The sequence below is a fragment of the Bos taurus genome, chromosome 7, assembly GCF_002263795.3.
Source record: "Bos taurus isolate L1 Dominette 01449 registration number 42190680 breed Hereford chromosome 7, ARS-UCD2.0, whole genome shotgun sequence".
Lineage (NCBI taxonomy): Eukaryota > Metazoa > Chordata > Mammalia > Artiodactyla > Bovidae > Bos > Bos taurus.
The window spans coordinates 14,539,689-14,558,875 of record NC_037334.1 but is presented as its reverse complement, the minus strand read 5'-3'; the positions used below and the strand labels follow the sequence as shown (position 1 = coordinate 14,558,875).

The following is a 19,187-nucleotide window of genomic DNA, read 5'->3' as shown; positions in this document are numbered from 1 at the left end:
AATCCATCTGCTATGGCGGGTGGGCAGGGTGGAGGGGTCTCGAGATATCTGGGAAGCTGGGTATGGTCATGATCATGTTCTGCTATTTTGGGAGCCAAACAGGCTTGAGTCACACTCCTCTCTGCCACTCACTGGCCAGGCAGTCTCTCATTCCATCAGCCTCAGTTGGTTTGTCTGTAAAATAGTCCCATCTCTAGGTTGTAAACCTCAATGAGATGATCTGTCTGACACATACTTACTTGCATACCAGATCTCACCGTTTAAATGTGGGCCCTAGTTCCCTGACCAGGAATCAAACCTGTGCCCTCTCAATTGGAAGGGCAAAGTCTTAACCACTGGACCTCAGGGAAGTTGGACATGAGCCCCTTTAAAAACCTCCTTTCTTCTGGAGCTTACTACTATCTAGTCAAGAAGATAATGGATCAGCGGCGGTGAATGCCACAAAGCCAAATAATGCAAACTAGTGGGGAGCAGGGGAGAGCCCTTAAATAGTCTGGCCACGGGACTTTCCTGGAGGTGCAGCGGTTAAGGCTCCGTGCCTCCAATGCAGGGGGTGCTGGTTCAATCCCTTGTGGGGGAACTAAGATCCCATATGCCACCCTGAGGCACCAAAAAATAAATAAAAAAGCTGACTAGGGAAAGTCTCCTGAGAAGATGACATTTGAGCTGAGACCTGAGGAAAGAGCCATGTGGTTGGCTAGGAGAAGGGTGGAAGAGCATGTGCAAAGTCCTGAGGCTGGAGGAAGCAGTGAGGGGGGCCGTGTTGCTGGAGGGAAGTGAGTCGGAAGAGGTGAGGGCAGGGAGGAGATGGGGGCAGGTCGCGTAGGGCCTCATGAGATGCCCGGAGAGCTTTTTTTCTCCAAATGAGGTGGGAGCCTTGGAGGGCTGCGAGGAGAGGAGTCACGTGCTGACTTGGATGTTGATAGCGCCCTCTGGCTGCTGTGTGGGGAACGGCCTGGATTGGTGGTAACCACCTAACTCAGGCTGCTTACAAACCCTCCAATAAATGACATCTAGTGTTATTGCTATCATTCCTGACCCTCCACCCCTGTTTTCAGGGATCCCCTGGGGAGCGTGGTCCTGTAGGCCCAGCAGGGAGCATTGGGCTTCCTGGTCAAAGCGGAGGCCAAGGCCCCGTGGGCCCCACAGGCGAGAAGGGTTCCCCGGTAAGTTCCTGCCCCCTCCATTCATCCCCAAGAACCAGCCCTCCACATACCAGGACTGCATTTCTGCCCTGACTCTTTCTACTCCCCCTAACAGGGTGAACGTGGCGCCCCTGGCCCAACTGGTAAAGATGGGATCCCCGGGCCCCTGGGGCTTCCTGGGCCCCCTGGAGCTGCGGGGCCTTCTGGCGAGGAAGGGGACAAGGTGAGAGAGAGCTGAGGCAGAGGGAGGGGCTGGAGGAGGACAGGGGAAGAGGGAGGCTGGGTTGTCCCTCATCCTGTCTGCTTGCTTTGCAGGGAGAAGTGGGTGCCCCCGGTCACAAAGGCAGCAAAGGTGACAAGGGAGATGCGGTGAGTGGGGGACCCCAGAGAGGGAGCTGGTCTTTGGAGAGGGGTAAAAGGGGTATTGAGAGGATGGCAGGGGGGCGGGTCACGGGGTTTCCTGCCTTCTTGAGCCCCATCTTGACACTCAAGTAACAGAAGTCACTTAAGCTACCCAGAATAAAGGGGCCAACTGCGTTCCCAACTTCCCTCCAGGAATTCAGTCTCAGCACCCATCACCCGGAAGGCAGCTCAGTCCTGGGAAACTGATGGGACTCTGGGGCCAACGTTCTGACGGGCCAAGCTTATGAGAGATGCTGTGTCTGGTCCCAGGAGTTGGTGGCTAGGAAGACAGGGTTGTGGGGAGAGAAATGCAATTTTCTAGTGGGGTGGGGAGTGGACAGGGGTGCAGTGATTGATGTTGCTAGTGTTCCCCCTTCATCTTTTTCCAGTTTTTTAAAAAAATATTTATTTATTTGGCTACACTGGGTCTTAGTTGCTGCTTCTGGGATCTTTGATCTTCGTTGTGGCCTGTGGGATCCAGTTCCCTGACCAGGGGTCGAATCCTGACCCCCTTGGGAGTGCAGAGTCTTAGTCACTGGACGACCAGGGAAGTTCCCCACCTGCGACCTTAATCTTAAACCTGAGGGTTTCTTGACTCTGTTCCCGCCTCCAGGGCCCGCCTGGACCAACAGGGATACGGGGTCTGGTGGGACACCCCGGCTCCCCGGTGAGTACTCCCAGCTTCGTGGTCCTCTGGATCCCTTATGGGAAGGGACAGTGTTCTCCACTGTGACTCAGGCCCCAGTTCAACCCTAACCCCTACCCTTTCGTGTCAATGCTCAATTCAAACTCACCCCAGAATCTGACTCAGTCTTGACCTTAACCCTCAAACTCTATCACAGCCCTAATTTTAATGCCCTAATTTTAATTGTGACCTTAACCTCAATCCCAACTCAGACCTTATCTTCACATCCAACATTAGCTGAACCTGACCCAGTCCTACCCTTGACCCCAGTCCAGACCCACCCTCCGATACTGACCCCAAACCTGAGCTCCAATTCTGAATTTACCTCGGACCTGAGGTCAAGCTCAACCCTACCTCTCAACCCCACTTGGACCTTAATTGACCTCAGCTTGACCCTGACTCACTTGAGATGACCAAGGCTCATCTCGAAACTTTGCTCAGTCCTGGATTTCATTCCTAAACCCTGACCCTTAACCTGCACCTTTAGACCCAACCCTGACCCTCCCCAAACTTCATTCCAACCTTGAACTTCCATCCTGACTTTGACCTTGAACCTAACTCCAACCCTTGACACAGACCCTAACTGTGTCCTGCCCTGTCTGCCTTCTAGGGAGCAGACGGGGCTCAGGGACGCCGGGGACCCCCAGGCCTCTTTGGGCAGAAAGGAGATGATGGAGTGAGAGGCTTCCCTGGCATGATTGGTCCTCCTGGCCTACAGGTGGGTGTCTGAGTTTGAGGGTATGGCCTCTGATCCTCCCCACTTTGTGCCCCAATTTTGCTTCTTTGCTCCACAGGGAATGCCAGGCCCTGCTGGAGAAAAGGGAGAAGTTGGAGATGTAGGGTCCATGGTATGAACTATGGGGGGAAATGGGAGGGGTGGTAGGGCAGGGTTGGCCATCAGATCAATTTGGGGGGTCATGGGGCACATGTGGGTCACCAATATCAAGGGTGGTGTTTGTGGTTTGTTGTTCAGTCACTCAGTTGTGTTGGACTCGTTGTGACTCCATGGACTGCAGAACGCCAGGCTTCCCTGTCCTTCCCTGTCTCCCCGAGTTTGCTCAAACTCATGTCCATTGAGTCAGTGATGCCATCCAACCATCTCATCCTCTGTCGCTCCCTTCTCCTCTTGCTTGGAGCTTTTTGAGGGGCCATGAGGTCACTGGATGCTATTCTGACTGTCCCATAGGGTCCCCACGGAGCTCCAGGCCCTCGGGGCCCCCAGGGCCCCAGCGGATCAGAGGTAAGAACTGGGGGAGGGGGAGGGCCTCAGGACATCACTTTCCCAAGAAGGGGCTGTTGGAATCCCTCCATCCCACCTATACCCTTCGTTGTCTCTCCAGGGTCCTCCAGGGTTGCCTGGGGGAGTTGGTCAGCCTGGCGCTGTGGGGGAGAAGGTGAGAGAGAGAACAAGGGGCTGCCCAGGGTCCAGGAGGCTCAATCAGTCCTGCCTGGTTTGGGGGAGTGGTGGTGGCAGTTCTGGCTGCCAGGAGGGGACCCCTCCTCACTTTCACTTTGCCTCCCGCAGGGTGAGCCAGGAGAGCCTGGAGACCCAGGACCCCCCGGGACCCCAGGCACCCCGGTGAGTGACTTTGTTCTGGGCCCCTGCACCCATCTCAGGGAATCCCTGACCCTTGGGCATCTTGGGCCCCCATGACCTCTGGGCAGCCCTAAGTCACTCATGGACCCAGACCTACGGGCATCCCCAGTTATTTTGATGACAGAGACCTGAAAGGTATCAGGGTGGCTACATCAAGTTCTCTAGGTTGTGTACTGCACAAGGGTGCGTGGCTGAGGGGGCAGGTGGGGCTCAGATCTAAAGCACAAGCCTTGGCTTGAGGATGAGCTGCCCAGAGGGGATCCCAAAAATATTGATTCATTCACTTGTTTGGCTGTGTCCAGTGTTAGTTGGGACACATGGGAGCTTCGCTGGGCCATGTGGGATCTTTCCTTGGGGTGCACAGACTCTCTACTTGTGTCGCGAGAGTTCAATAGTTGTGGCATGTGGGCTTAGTTGCTCCACAGCGTGTGGGATCTTAGTTCCCCGACCAGGGATTGAACTTGTGTTCTCTGCATTGCAAGGCAGATTCTTAACTACTGGACCACTAGGGAGGTCCTGGGATCCCTTTTCTGATTCACCCCAGAGTGGCACATGGGCTAGCCCAAACTTGCCCATGACCTCTGGTCAACTGGATCACTGTGACCCCTGATTCCAGTAAATCCTAGATTCCTCTGACCCTTGGGCAGTCTAGGCTACTTTGACCCCTAACCCCAGGAAAGTCCCAAGCCACGCAGATTCCTGAGTTCAGGTATGCTAACCTTGACCCCTGGAGAGTCCAGGCTACTCTGACCTCTGACCTCTGTTTCTGCCAAGGGCCCCAGGGGAGAAGTTGGTGAAAAGGGGGATACAGGCCCATCTGGGGCTGCTGGACCCCCAGGCAAGAAAGGACCCCCTGGAGAGGATGGAGCAAAGGGGAATGTGGTGAGTCCTGGGGCACATGGAGGCCACGACCCAGGGAGGGGCACATGTGTCAACTCGAACCTGCTCCTCAACTTCCAGCCAGGGGTCCTGTGTGCTGATTCCACAAGCAACCCAGAACGTGGCCAAATGATTGAATGAAAGAATGAATCAGTGTAAACATACAGTGGTAATCGGTCATGGCAGCAGGGGAAACTTGCTTCCACATAGAGTCATTCTAATAGTGCTGGAAAGGTCAAAGTTGAAACTGATGAGGGATCAGGGTTGGTTGATTGGGATTTGCCATCAAGGCAGAGGTTGAGCCCCTCCTGCCATGGTGATGGTCCTCTGGGTAGGGAGGGAGGGCGGTGAGGAGCTTCAGAGTCTGAGGGACCTTGATTTGAATTTCAGCACCCCACCCCTTACCAGGTCCCCTCTCTGATTTTTATCTGTGAGTCCCTAGCTGGGAGGATGCAGTGAAATGATTCATGGAACATTTTTAGCTCCCATTAAACACCAGAATGTTCCTTCTAGCAGGGCTGGGGTTTTGTGTTTTCTTCACCAATGTATCCCCAGCAACCAGAACTGTGTCTGAGGACAGCGGAATGAATGAATAAATGAATGGATGGATGAATGCTCCATCATTCAGAGATATGATTTTTCATCATTATGTGTTCCAGGGCCCCACAGGCCTCCCAGGAGACCTAGGCCCCCCCGGAGACCCTGGAGTTTCGGTGAGTGTGACCCCCTCTTCCTCAAAAGCCCAGCATATTCCCTATTCTGTCCCCAATCTCATCACAAACCTGAGCAAGGTTGATGAAGCAAAAAACCTCCACTTGCCTCCAAGCATCACCCCAACATTCTGCTGTGTCCTCACGACCCCTCCCAACTTCATTTCCCCTACCACAGGGTCAAGATGGCCCCCCAGGGGAGAAGGGAAACCCTGGAGATGTGGGGGGACCGGTGAGTAGGGGAACAGAGGAGGTGGTGCCTAAAGAGGGGTGTTGGGGCAGGTGAGTGGGTGAATTGAGGGCCAGGAGAATGGGTTAATGAGGTCCCCAGGGCCCCCAGGGATGCATCTGCTTTGTACCATGAATGTGAGCAGCTTGAAGGAGGAGGCAGGGGGAGGGAGGGCTGGCTGGTGCTGGGGTGATGTTTGGGGAAGGCTGTCTTCCCATCAAAGGCATCCTGAAACTGTCATCCTTGACTCCCGTGCTGGTTACAATCTCTATAGGGTCCACCTGGCGCTTCTGGGGAGCCTGGCGCCCCTGGGCCTCCTGGTAAAAGGGTGAGTGATGACACACCACCCCCAGCTCTAACTTGGTTCCACTCACTCTCATAGGCTCCCCCTTACCTCCACAAGCCCCCCTCATACCCAGAGGCCCCCACTCATCCCTACAAGCCCTCCACTCACCATCACAAACCCCTACTCAGCTCACAGCCCTCTACTCAGCTCACAGGCCCCTACTCAGCTCACAGCCCTCTACTCAGCTCACAGCCCTCTACTCACACTTTCTACTCACCCCTCAGGGTCCTTCTGGTCGCATGGGTCAAGAAGGTAGAGAAGGAGAGAAAGGTGCCAAGGTGAGTTCCCCCTGGCCAAGAGAGGGATCCTTTTATTTTTGGCTGCGTTGGGTCTTCATTGCTGTGTGTGGGCTTTCTCTAAATTGCAGCAAGTGGGGGCTACTCTCTAGCTGTGGTGCTCGGGCTTAGCTGCCCTGCAGCATGTGGGATCTCCCCAGAGCAAGGATCAAACCCGTGTCCCCTGCATTGGTGGAGAAGGCAATGGCAACTCTCTCCAGCACTCTTGCCTGGAAAATCCCATGGACGGAGGAGCCTGGTAGGCTGCAGTCCATGGGGTCGCTAAGAGTCGGACACGACTGAGTGACTTCACTTTCACTTTTCACTTTCATGCATTGGAGAAGGAGGTGGCAACCCCTCCTATGTTCTTGCCTGGAGAATCCCAGGGACAGAGGAGCCTGGTGGGCTCTGTCTATGGGGTCGCACAGAGTCGGACATGACTGAAGCGACTTAGCAGCAGCAGCAGCCCCTGCATTGGCAGGTGGATTCTTAATCACTGGACCACCAGGGAAGTCCCAGGGAGCGGTCCTTGTCCTGACCCATTGGTCAATAGTTGGGCCAGCAGAATGGGGAGGGACCTGTGACCACCACAGTTGCCCCAATTTCTCCCCGCTCCCTGATGGTTCCTGGCTGGAGGGTCAGGAGGCAGGCTCCCCCTGATTCTCTCTGCCTCCTCCCTTCCACCTTGCTCCTTTTCAGGGGGAACCAGGTCCTGATGGACCCCCAGGGAGGACAGGCCCAGTAGGGGCTCGAGGGCCCCCTGGACGTGTTGGACCTGAGGGTCTTCGTGGGATCCCTGGACCTGTGGTGAGTGGACTGAGAATAGGGATGGGGTTGGGGGGTGGGATCAGGCCCTGCCTGTCTGCTCGCTTCTTGTAATTTGTCATCACAGTTGGGAGGAGCTGACCCTGGTTGGGGTGGGAGGGGGGCACCACACATGAGTTCTGGCAGGGTGCAGCCCCTCATGTTCTATTTTGCCCTAGGGCGAACCAGGCCTCCTGGGACCTCCTGGACTGTTAGGCCCTCCTGGTCCCCTGGTAAGAGACTTCTTCATCCCTGAGGTCCCTGCACTGAGACTCACACTGGACATCTATCCAGTGACCATCTAGTGACCTTGGGTTCTGATAGTGCAGACTGACCCCTCACTGACTATCCTTCTGATGGTCCACCCTGACCATCTATACTAACCATCTCTTCAGATCACTCATCTTGGCGGTCTACACTGACCAAACTGACCATCTATCTTAACAGTCTTCACTGACTACCCACACCGATGTTGACTACAGATCATTTATCTCGACCATCCTCCAAAAACCCCTCCCTTCATCTCTCATCAGCTCTCTTCTCTCCTGACCACCCCCATGACCACTTCCCTGGTAATTCGATTCGAAGTCTAGGTAATTTCCCATTTGACCATCCTCCAGTCACTCACATGAGGCTTTCTGTTTGAGACTTACCAACTGACCCTAGGGCTTCCCGGGTAGCTGAAACAGTGAAGAATCTGCCTGCAATGCAGGAGACCTGGGTCCAGTCCCTGGGTTGGGAAGATCTCCTGGAGGAGGGCATGGCAATCCATTCCAGTATTCTTGCTTAGAGAATCCCATGGACAGAGGAGCCTGGTGGGCTACAGTTCATAGGGTTGCAAAGAGTCAGACACCACTGAGTGACTAACACTTTCTCTTTCAACTGATCCTAACTCTCCTTCCAGGGGCCCTCTGGCCTACCAGGGCTGAAGGGAGATGCTGGCCCCAAGGGAGAAAAGGTAAGGATGCCTCTTTTTATTCTTCTTCTTCCCCAGCTACCTCCCTCTCCTCCACCTTTACTTCTCTCCGTAGCCAGAAGGCTAGGAGATTGGGGTCTCCTCTGCTCCCAAACTCACTACCCCAAGGCTGGAAGGGAACAGTCTGTCAATTCCCTGCCCCCATTCTTCCCCGACATGTGTCTCTCATATCCTCCAGGGCCACATTGGATTAATTGGTCTTGTCGGCCCCCCTGGGGAGGTTGGTGAGAAAGGGGATCAGGGGTTGCCAGGAGTGCAAGGCTCCCCTGGCCTCCAGGGAGAACCGGTGAGTGTTCGTCATGCCCCAAGAGGGAGGATTGTGTTCGAGGGGGATGGGAAAGCAGAAGTGGGGCTTGTTTGGGTGTGGGGGATTAGGAAGCCTGGGTCTTGAACAATAGGGATTGTGTCTGAAGGAAATGGGGGGCTCTATCTGGGGGACTTGAAGGTTGTGACTGGGGTTGAGGGTCTTCTTTTGAGGAGACTTGTCTGGGGGATGTGTCTGGACCATAAGGATGAACCCCATCAGTGATGATTCTGATGCCCTTTCCCCAGGGTTCTCCTGGCCCCATTGGCTCTCTGGGCCACCCTGGGCCCCAAGGCGTGGTGGTGAGTATGAGGGGTTTGTAGGGGTGGGGGAGTCACCCTGTTGGGCCAGCCAGGAGTCCAAGCCCCCCTGTCTCTACCCCACAGGGTCCTCCAGGACAGAAAGGCTCAAAGGGGTCCCCGGTAAGTAGTCACTGCTCCCTTGGGCTCTCACCTCCCAACACCCCAGCCCCCTTCCCTGTACCAGAACCCTCAATGCCTTTGGGTTCATTCGTTTATTTATTCAGTCAGTCAGGCATTTGATTATGTCTTCAACACTTACCATTGTATTTTATAAAATCTAAGATTTCATCTGTTGTAAGATGCACCATTGTTTTATGAACTGCTACAGAAGAAGACAGTTCTGCCAAGTTAATGATGACTTGTCATAGATGTTAAGATGCTGATTTCAGAGATGTTCAAATATGGAAAGAAAATTTGCATTTTATGCTTGGGGCTGAAAATTGCATGTCCTTCCTCCAGTTGTGTGTGTGTGTGTGTGTTGGCAGGCAGGGGTCTCCATAGACAGAGTTCACACCCAAGTGACTTCTCCCTATAGGGATCCCAAGGTCCTCGTGGAGACGCTGGCCCCCCAGGTCCTCCTGGTCCCCCGGTAAGTTCCCCATGGGGCTCTGTCCGAGTGTCTCCCCTGGTCCCTCAGTGACTAGAAGTGGGCGGAGCACACACCACGTGTTCGGGGATTGCAGGTGGGAAGGGAGGTGGCTCAAAAGCTGAAGGAGGATCTGGGCTGTGTGTAGAGGGGCTTGGGGGGACCTCCATGGGGGCTCTGATTGGATTTTGTCTGTCCATCTCTCTGGCCTTTCTCTGTCTCTACCTCAAAACGTTGTTTCACTATTTTATCTTTCTTTTTGTCTTCTGGGTCTCTCTCTGTCTCTCTCCTTTGCCTGACTGTGGTTCTGGCTCTTTTTTTTCCTCTCTCCACTTCCCATCTCTGAGCCTTTCTGTCCCTCTCCTTCCTGTGTCTCCCTCCGTCTCTGATTGTCCATGTCCCCGGTTCCTGTCTGTATCTCTCCTTACTCTCCACACCCCTGTGTCTTTCTGCCTCCCACATCTCTCATTTCTGCCTGTCTCTCTCCCTGTCTCTTCCTCTTGCCGTCCTCCTCTCCTCCATCCCCACCTCTGCCCAGGGTCCCTCTGCGGAGCTGCACGGGCTGCGCCGGCGCCGACGTTCCCTGCTAGGCTTGGGAACCCCGGAGGGCGGCCTGGAGGAGGTGCTGGCCTCGATGGCGTCGCTGAGCTTCGAGTTAGAGCAGCTGCGGCGCCCTCCCGGCACGGCTGAGCGCCCGGGCCTCGTGTGCAAAGAGTTGCACCGCAGCCATCCGCATCTGCCAGATGGTGAGGTCTCGTCCCTCCCCCCGGAGGGCGGGGAGACGTGGGATCCAGCCCCCGGTTTATCTTCTCCCACTGGCTCTGCGGCAGGGGAATACTGGATTGATCCCAATCAAGGCTGCGCGCGGGATGCCCTCAGGGTTTTCTGTAACTTCACGGCAGGAGGAGAAACCTGCCTCTACCCAGACAAGAAGTTTGAGACCGTGAGTACCTGAGTAGGGGGCTGGGAGGGGTTGGTGGAAGGAGGGACTTCGAAAATATCTCATTCATACCTCACCGCTCCCCAACCCTCCCCCCTCCCCGCCCCACCAGGAGTTGATTGGGATTTTATTTTTCCTTCAACCGACGTCTATTGAGCACCTTCTGTCGTCTATTGAGCACCTTCTGTATGCCAAAGTCCTTGAAATGCTGCGGCTACAGCAGATAATCTAAAACAAACAAACCAAACAAACTAAAAAAAACAAACCCTTCTTTGCTTCATTTTGTTTTATGGAGCTTATTTTCTGTGGGGAAAGACAGATAAGAAAAAATAGTAAGGAAATCAATAATAGTGGTGAACCTTGAAACAATAGGATATATGTGCCAGCCCTAAGAACTCAGCTGCATTAACTTACTGAGTCCCAGCCACCGATGCGGTCATTTTATTATTATCCCTAAAATAGATAACCAACAAGAACCTATTGTAAAGCTCATGGAACTATACTCAATATCTTGTAATAATTTATAAGGGGAGAAAGGGTTTCCCTGGTGGTTCAGTGGCAAAGAATCCACCTGCTAAGCAGGAGATCTGAGTCAGATCCTTGGGTCAGGAAGATCCCCTAGAGAAAGAAATGACAACCCACTCTGGTATTCTTGCCTGGGAAGTCCCACGAACAGAGAAGCCTGGTGGGCTGCAGTCCATAGGGCTGCAAAAGAGTTGGACACAACTGAGAGACTAAACAACACCAACATCAGGGCAAAGAATCTGAAAGAAAAAAAAAGATATATATGTATAATTGAATCACTTTGCTGTACACCTCAACTAACACAACATTGGAAATCAGCTCTGTTTCAATTAAAAAAATAACAATTCTGTTATCATCCCCCAGATAGGGAAACTGAGGCATGGAGAAGGACAAGATTACCCATGACCACCTGGCCCTTGTCTCAGCCCTTAACCACCCATCTACACTGCCTCCTAACCTGCTCTCTTATAGGTCCCATGGGTTAACTGCCCTCCACCTGGTCCCCCAGAAATCCTGGGGTTCTCCATCAGGGAGTCTAACAGTCTCTGACACTAAGAACCAGGCTTAGCTGTAGAGAGCAGTGGGTGAGCAGTGAGCCTCTGGACCCTGGACTGCTTCGGTTGGAATCCAGATCTGTTATCTCAGTTTTTTCATCTGTAAAGTGGGGGCTCAAGAAAGTATCTACCTGATAGGGTAGTTGTGCAGTCATGTTACCAGTACACATATCAGATGACACTGATACACTGACTGTGTGCAGTGCTGGGGTGGCTCAGATGGTAAAGAATCTGCCTGCAATACAGGAGACCCAGGTTTGATCCCTGGTTTGGGAAGATCCCTGCAGAAGGAGATGGCTACCCACTCCAGTATTCTTGCCTGGAGAATTCCATGGACAGTCAGGAGCCTGGCGGGCTACTGTCCATGGAGTTGCAAAGAGTCGGACACGACTGAATTACTTGACTAACACTTTTTGTTAATGTCTCTACTGCCGGTAAACCACTTAGTGAGCACAGGGCCTGCAAAAGTGCACAGTGATGTTCTTCTTTTAATTAATTTATTTTTTGGCTGCACTGGGTCTTCGTTGCTGTGTGTGGGCTTTCTGTAGTTGTAGTGAGCAGGAGCTACTCTTTGCTGTGGTGCACAGGCTTCCCGTTGCAGTGGCTTCTCTTTTTGAGGAGCATGGGCTCTAGGCGCACAGACTCAGTAGTTGTGGCCCACAGGCCCATTAGTTTGGCGCACAGGCTTTGTTGCTCTGCGGCATGTGGCATCTTCCCAGACCAGGGACTGAACCCGTATCCCCTGCATTGGCAGGTGGATTCTTAACCACTAGACCACTAGGGAACTCCCAAGGGGTGTGTTGTTAAAACATCACCATTGGACACCCAAGGCTCCGATCCACAGGGCCTTCAGGGAGACAGTGTAGGGCAGACTCCTGGGAGTTACCTCACCTCAGGGGAGAGGTAGGAGCCGGAGCATTTATCCACCAGCTCTTGTCAATCATCAGTGGAGGCACCCTCAGAAGTCAGAAACCCCCAGCCTCTTGGATCTACCCTGGGTACCAGCCAAGCCCAGTCCCACAGCCAGAGAATAACCTAAGAGTTCCTGATATTTATAGTCAGCAGATTTCTTTTTATTCATTTAGCTGCACTGGATCTTAGTTGCAGCATGTGAGATCTAGTTCTCTGACCAGGGATTGAACCCGAGCCTCCTGCATTGGGAGTACGGCGCCTTAGCCTCTGGGCCACCGGGGAAGTCCCCTACAGTCCGTAGCTTTCAGTGTGGGGTGGTAAATGCAAAATTGACACGTTGCCAGCCCCCCCACCCCAGGGCACCTGTTACACCCTTCCCTCTGTCCCCCAGGTGAAACTGGCCTCTTGGTCCAAAGAAAAGCCAGGTGGCTGGTATAGCACATTCCGTCGAGGGAAAAAGGTGAGTTACCTGCAAAGCCAGGGTGGGGATGGTATAAAAATTGGTGTAAACCAGCATGGGAATTGGAGGAGGCGAGATGAACAGGATAGCCTCACCTCTGCCTTTATGCTGATCATAGGCTTGCGGGGGAGGGGGGAGGGGGGAGGGGGCAGCATCAGATGTGTGATGTGGGGGGAAACACAGGACATGGTGGTGATCTACAGGCAGTGCTGGAAGGACCTGAAGGCTTCCTGAGGGAAGTCACAGCTCAGCTGAGGTCTAAGGAATTAACTGGTTTGCAAGTTTGGGAGGACACGGAACGGTGTTCCGAAGAGATGGAACAGCATACACAAAGTCCCAGAGTCAAGAGAAAGCCTGGTAAATTAAAAGAAGAAAAAGCGACTTGCTCTGTTGTAGAGAGAGTGAGGGGGAATGTGGTAGAGAAGAGGTTGGGCAGGTAGGTGAGAGCTAAGACCACCTCCTCAGAAAGACCTATGGGCAGTAGGGAGCCATGGAATGTGTTTAAGTGAGAGGGACTGAGATTCAATCTCTATGATAGGAAAATGCCTCTGGGCTGCTGGTGGTGGTTGTGGGGAAACTGGAGGCTGGGAGACCCAGGAGGAGACTGATGTGTTGGTTTAGAAAGGCAAGGAAGGGAAGAGGCTGGAGCTAGGGGAATGGGGGATGAAGAGGAAGGAATGGCTTAGAATGTTATCTAAGAGGGCAAGTCCATAGGACCTAGTTAATTGATGAGATGGCAAGTCAATAGGACCTATCAATAGTAATTGATGAGATGAGTAATTGATGAGATGGAGGGGAGGAAAAGAAAGAGAGATGATGCCCAGGTTCCTGGTTTGAAGAACAGTCTAGTGAGATTCTGAGATATATAAGTGGGAAGAGGATCAGGTTTATGCAGTGGTGGGAGATCTTGGGTCCATTTGGGATTTGTTTATGTAACATATTTATGTATGCTAAGCACTGGGAACATAGCAGCAAAGAAAACACAGTTCCTGACTTCCTGAAGTTAATATTCTATTGGGAATGGGACCAAGGAAGCAGACAGAGAATAACCAAGGAAACAAAGCTACCATATAATGTCAAGTGGTGTATGGGTTTGGGCTCCCCTAAAACAGACCTGAGACTCAATTGCAAGGGGTTTATCTGTGATGTGAGTCCAGAAAACATCAATCAGGAAATGTGAAATGATACAGGGAAGAGAAGGAAGCCAAAAAAGATGTGTTACCGGGCTAGTTATCTCAAGCCAGTGATAACTTAATAATATATTTTATGTAGCCCAATATATCCAAAATATTGTCGTATCAATATAAAGATTACTGAAGCATTTTCAACTTTTTCCCTGTGAGTTCTTCAGAGTCTGGTGCATATTTTATATTTATAGCACATCATAATTTTGATACTAAATTTCCTTGGAAAGACTTAGACTGCATAAAACCTGCAGTTGAAAAAGCAGATTTGCATCTTCAAGTTGTTCCAAACCTCAGTTTTCTGATAAATGGATTGAGGCTCAGTTGTTCATTATAAATTAAATAAAGTTAGACATTTTTTAATTAAATAATTTAAATAGATGGACCCATAGAGGTTATCATACTATGTGTAGTAAGTCAGAAAAGGCAAATATCGGATGATATTACTTACATGTGGAAGCTAAAATATGACACAAAAGAACTTATTTACAAAACAGAAATAGACTCACAGACATAGAAAACCAACTTATGGTTACCAGAAAGGAAAGGGAGAAAGGGATCTATTAGAAGTTTGGAATTAACATATACACACTATACACTACTATGTATAAAATAAACGAGGACCTACTGTATAGCACAGGGAACTATATATTCAGTATCTTGTAGTAAACTGTAATCGAAAAGAATATGAAAAAGAATATATATATGTAATATCTGTGTGTATATCTATATACATATAACTAAATCACTTTGCTATAAGCCTGAAACTAACTCAGCATTGTAAATCAACTATACTTCAATTTTTTAAGAAATGAGTGCCAAAAAAAAATTTTAAATTTAACTGAAATTGTGAAAAGTTTCTCAATCTCACCAGCCACCATTCAAGTGCTCAATGGCCACACAGGCCTAGGGGCTTGCAGGAGAACCAGGGATGATCAGATGGCTGGTGGGGCCTCCAAAGAGGAAGTCATGGCAGCAGGGGCAGGTCGGCAGTGGATAGAGATCCTGGGAGGTGGGTACCTCGGAAAGAGTCGAGGCAAGGACACATCCTCAGCTCCTCTTTGTCCCACCTCCAGTTCTCCTACGTGGATGCCGATGGGGCCGCAGTGAGCGTGGTACAGCTGACCTTCCTGAAGTTGCTGAGTGCCACGGCCCGCCAGAGCTTCACATTCACCTGCCAGAACTCGGCCGCCTGGCTGGACGAAGCTGCAGGTGACCACAGCCGCTCTGCCCGTTTCCTCGGGGCCAATGGGGAGGAGGTATCCTTCAACCAGATGGCAGCCGCCACCATCACAGTCCCCTACGATGGCTGCAGGGTAAGGAAGAGGGCAGGGACTGGCCAGATTGGGGAGGGGAGCCTGTGATTACTCCCCTCCCCCTGACTTACCCACCATCCGTGTCTTCCTGTGTCAGCTCCGGAAGGGACAGTCGAAGACCCTCTTTGAGTTCAGCTCCTCCCGAGTGGGATTTCTGCCCCTGTTGGACGTGGCAGCTGCTGACTTTGGCCAGACGAACCAGAAGTTTGGGTTTGAACTGGGCCCTGTCTGCTTTAGCAGCTGAGAGCTTCCGGGGCTGGGAGGGACAATGAGGGAGCCCCCAAGACGGGCCATATTTGGTGCTGAGGCTTTGAAGCCGTCATATTTATCGTCTCCTGTGACTGCGTGGAGCCAGGAAACGGTCTGCTCATCATGGTCAAACAATATTCCTTCTCCGTTCCAGGGGGTCTGGGGGCTGGACTACCCTGGTCCATGGGTCCCGTTTCTCTGCACTGCGCCCCGGCTGGCATAACTGTAGTCTGGCTCTTTCTCCCCTCGGTGCCCACCCATCACTCATCTCCCTCCCCTGAGCTCCCCCACCCCAGCAATGAACTTCTGACTCAGAGCTGATGAATGCCCCCACCCACACCTGCCTCCCACCCCCTCAGTCAGTGCTCTCAACACCCTTTGGTGCTACCTTCCCCATAGTTAAGCACTGGATGTCTCCTGAACCCAGACTGGGATCCCTTTGCTCATTTCTTCTTTTCAGGTGGGTTCGCAGTGAAGGGACTGATGTCAGACTACAGAGGGAAGTGGGACTTCCCTGGACTGAGCTGCGTACTCTTTCTGCTGCCTCAGCCCAGCTCTGAATACTGTCTCCCTCCATGCCTCCCCAAATACACCTTGCCATGCCAGGTGGCGTGGGGACCAAACTGGTGGGGTTGGGGGGAAACTAGGATTCTAATGGTGCTGCCCTATTTATACCTGGGTCTATATTAAAAGGGAGAATCCCCTCTGTTGTATATTTAATCTGCTTCCTCCTTAGGGAAGGCTGGGATATGATGAGAGAAACCCCCATCCCCCCACCCTAACTCCCCCATACCACCACCTGCCCCAGGCCATAGGGCATAATTGGCATCTCAAGTCTGAGAATAAATCAGTGAACTGTGTCCTGTCTGTGTCTTTCTTTCTTTTTACTTTTTTATTTGCTTATTTGTAGTTTTGGCTGCCCTGGGTCTTCATTGCTGTGCACAGCCTTACTCTAGTTGTAGTGAGCAGGGGCTACTCTCTAGCCGTGGTCCCGAGCTTCTCATCGCAGTGGCTTCTCTTATTTCAGAGCATGGACTTTAGCGCACACGGGTTCAGTAGTTTCGGCTTCTGGGCTCTAGAGTGTGAGAGCGTGGGCTCAGTGGTTGTGGTGCACAGGCTTAGTTGGCCTGAGTCATATGGAATTTTCCCAGACCAGAGACAGAACCCATGTTCCCTGTATTGCAAGGCAGATTCTTAACCGCTGGACCACCAGGGAAGTTCCTTGTCTGTGTCTGTCAATTGATGTTCTCTTAGGGTCTGGCTCTTGTCTCACCCAAGGCATCTTGCCATCACTTGTCTTAATTAATTGTGCCTTTTGGTAGAGGTAGCTTTAGTGATTCACATGCATGCTGAATTGTGTCTGATTCTTTGTGACCTCATGGACGGTAGCCCATCAGGCTCCTCTGTCTATGGAATTCTCCAGGCAAGAATATTGGAGTGGATTGCCATTTCGTCCTCCAGGGGATCTTCCCAACCCAGACTGAACCCGCACCTCCTGTGTCTCCTGCATTGCAGGTAGATTCTTTATCCCCTGAGCCATTGGGGAGGTGGGTTAAAGATGAATCAGGTTGGAGGGTAGTTTGGAGTGAGTTGAGTCGGTCTGGGGATCTGTTGAGTTGGAGGTTGAAATGATGAGAGGGTTAAGGGTTTGAAATTGGATACTGGATTGAGTTGAATTAGGGTTGACTTAAGAAGGAGATTGAGTTGAGTAGAGGTGAGTAGGGGTTATTATGAATTTGAGGTGGAGGATTACCTATTTGGTGAGTCAAAATGGGATCAGTTAAGATGAGTTGGATGTGGGATGACTTGTGTTGGGGATTAGATGTTGGGTTGAGGATTTTCACTTTGGTTTTGACATGTACACACTGCTTTATCTATTTTTGGCTGTACTGGGTGTTTGTTGCTGCACGCAGGTTTTCTGTCGTTTCGGAGAGCAGGGGCTACTCCAGTTGCAGCGTGCAGGCCCCTCCTTGCAGTGGCTTCTCTTGTGGAGCAAAGGCTCTGGGGCACACAGTCTTCAGTAGTTGTGGCACAGGGACTCATTAGTCCTGGCTGTCGGGCCCTAGGGCATTCAGGCTTTTGTATTTGCAGCACGTGGGCTCGGTATTTGGGCCTCACAGGCCTTAGAGAACGGGCTCAGCAGCTGTGGTCCGTGGGCTCGTGGCTCTGCGGCATGTGGAATCTTCCCAGACCAGGGACTGCATCTGTGTCCCCTGCATTAGCAGGCAGATTTTTATCCACTGCGCCACCAGGGAAGTCCCCGGGTTGAGGGTTTTAAAAGACAGATTGATTGGGAATTCCCTGGCGATCAAGTGGTTCGGACTTGGTGTTTTCACTGCTGTGGCCGAGGTTCAATCCCTGGTGGCGGAACTAAGATCCCACACGCCACCGGCTCGAATTGAGATGTAATTCACGTACCATCTAATCCACCCACTTAAAGTACATAATTAAATGGTTTTTAGGGTATTCACAGACTTGTGCAACCGTCACCACAATCAATTTTGAAACATTTCATCACCTCAGAGAGAAATCCCATATCCATTAACACTCATCATCTCCTCCAAACCTCTGAGTGGCAGAAAAGCACTAATCTTCCTGTCCCTGTGGATTTGCCCATTCTTGACATTTCCCATAAATGGAATCATACAACATGTGGTCCTTTGTGTCTGGCTTCTTTCATTTAGCATGATTTCACAGTTCAAGTTGCAGCATGTATCAGAACTTCATTCCTTTTTATTGTTGAATAATAATTTACTGCATTTTGTTTATCTATTCATCAGCTGATAGACATTATTGAGTTAGGAGTGATGGAGGGCTGGTGTGATTAAGTTGGATCAGGTGGGATTGGGTGGGCAGAAGTAACAGGTTGGAGTAAGTTGCCTCTTCCAAACTAGGGCTTGCATGCATGCATGCTCAGTCATGTCTGACTCTTTGCCCGTCATGGACTGTAGCCCCCCAGCCTGCTCTGTCCATGGAATTTCCCAGGCAAGAATTCTGGAGTAGGTTGCCATTTCCTTCTCTGGGGGATCTTCCTGACCCAGGGATCAAACATGAGTCTTCTGCATCTCCTGTGTTGGCAGGTGGGTTATTTACCACTGAGCCACGTGGGAAGCTCAAACCAGGGCTTACTCTACTATTTCTGTCAGCAGGCTCTCTAAGGCCACCTGGATTCATTTATTCATTCAATAAATGTTACTAAGAGTTGAAATTCTATGAAGAAGATGCCCAGAGGTCATCCATTCAATGGTCACCATTATTATTCATTCATTTGTTTATCTCTGTGGCATGTGTTCTCAGCACTAAGGCATGTTTCCAGATACTGCGGATAAAAGAAAGATGTGTCTGCCCTTAAGATCTTAGTCCCGCGGAAAACAGATTATATACAAATAGCTGTGTAATACGATTTCAGGTGGTAGTGATCGTGGTGAGGGCTTCCCTGGTGGCTCAGATGGTAAAGAGTCCACTGGGAAGATCCCCTGGAGAAGGGCACAGCAGCCCACTCCTGTATTTTTGCCTGGAGAATCCCATGGACTGTAGCCCGCCAGGCTCCTCTGTCCATGGGATAGCAGAATCGGACACGGCTGAGCCACTAACACTTTCACTTTCAATTGTTGTGAAGGAAAATCAAACAAGTTGCATGGATAAAGACTGATGGAATAATGTCTTGTTTGAAACTGGTTGGTCAGATGAGGCTTTGCTGAGGAGCTGGTGTTTTAGCAGAGATCTGAAAGAGAAGAGCCATATGGAGGTTGTTTTGGCCATGTGGCTTTTGGGATTTCAGTTCCACGATCAGGGATTGAACCCAGG

At 51.5% G+C, this 19,187-nt stretch overlaps 1 protein-coding gene across 6 annotated transcripts in view; it reads left to right on the top strand.

Moving 5' to 3' along the window:
* The window catches only part of COL5A3 (collagen type V alpha 3 chain), a 44,702-nt gene extending 28,461 nt beyond the window's left edge, over window positions 1-16,241 (top strand). For 3 of the 6 annotated variants that reach the window (XM_010806811.4, XM_010806810.4, XM_010806815.4), the window contains 27 exons: window positions 1,059-1,166; window positions 1,261-1,368; window positions 1,461-1,514; window positions 2,161-2,214; window positions 2,843-2,950; window positions 3,027-3,080; window positions 3,419-3,472; window positions 3,573-3,626; window positions 3,758-3,811; window positions 4,604-4,711; window positions 5,368-5,421; window positions 5,597-5,650; window positions 5,922-5,975; window positions 6,218-6,271; window positions 6,968-7,075; window positions 7,252-7,305; window positions 7,977-8,030; window positions 8,227-8,334; window positions 8,601-8,654; window positions 8,739-8,774; window positions 9,190-9,243; window positions 9,779-9,986; window positions 10,071-10,183; window positions 12,563-12,631; window positions 14,892-15,131; window positions 15,229-15,341; window positions 15,841-16,240. In XM_010806811.4, the coding sequence (XP_010805113.2) occupies window positions 1,059-1,166; window positions 1,261-1,368; window positions 1,461-1,514; window positions 2,161-2,214; window positions 2,843-2,950; window positions 3,027-3,080; window positions 3,419-3,472; window positions 3,573-3,626; window positions 3,758-3,811; window positions 4,604-4,711; window positions 5,368-5,421; window positions 5,597-5,650; window positions 5,922-5,975; window positions 6,218-6,271; window positions 6,968-7,075; window positions 7,252-7,305; window positions 7,977-8,030; window positions 8,227-8,334; window positions 8,601-8,654; window positions 8,739-8,774; window positions 9,190-9,243; window positions 9,779-9,986; window positions 10,071-10,183; window positions 12,563-12,631; window positions 14,892-15,131; window positions 15,229-15,341; window positions 15,841-15,940 (2,283 nt within the window). In that variant the 3' untranslated portion in view covers window positions 15,941-16,240. Of the gene's footprint in view, window positions 1-1,058; window positions 1,167-1,260; window positions 1,369-1,460; window positions 1,515-2,160; window positions 2,215-2,842; window positions 2,951-3,026; window positions 3,081-3,418; window positions 3,473-3,572; window positions 3,627-3,757; window positions 3,812-4,603; window positions 4,712-5,367; window positions 5,422-5,596; window positions 5,651-5,921; window positions 5,976-6,217; window positions 6,272-6,967; window positions 7,076-7,251; window positions 7,306-7,976; window positions 8,031-8,226; window positions 8,335-8,600; window positions 8,655-8,738; window positions 8,775-9,189; window positions 9,244-9,778; window positions 9,987-10,070; window positions 10,184-12,562; window positions 12,632-14,891; window positions 15,132-15,228 lie in introns of all 6 variants that reach the window. The other 3 variants (NM_001205624.3, XM_005208735.4, XM_015472002.3) reach the window with 3 other exon arrangements.
* Window positions 16,242-19,187: the final 2,946 nt, after the last annotated feature.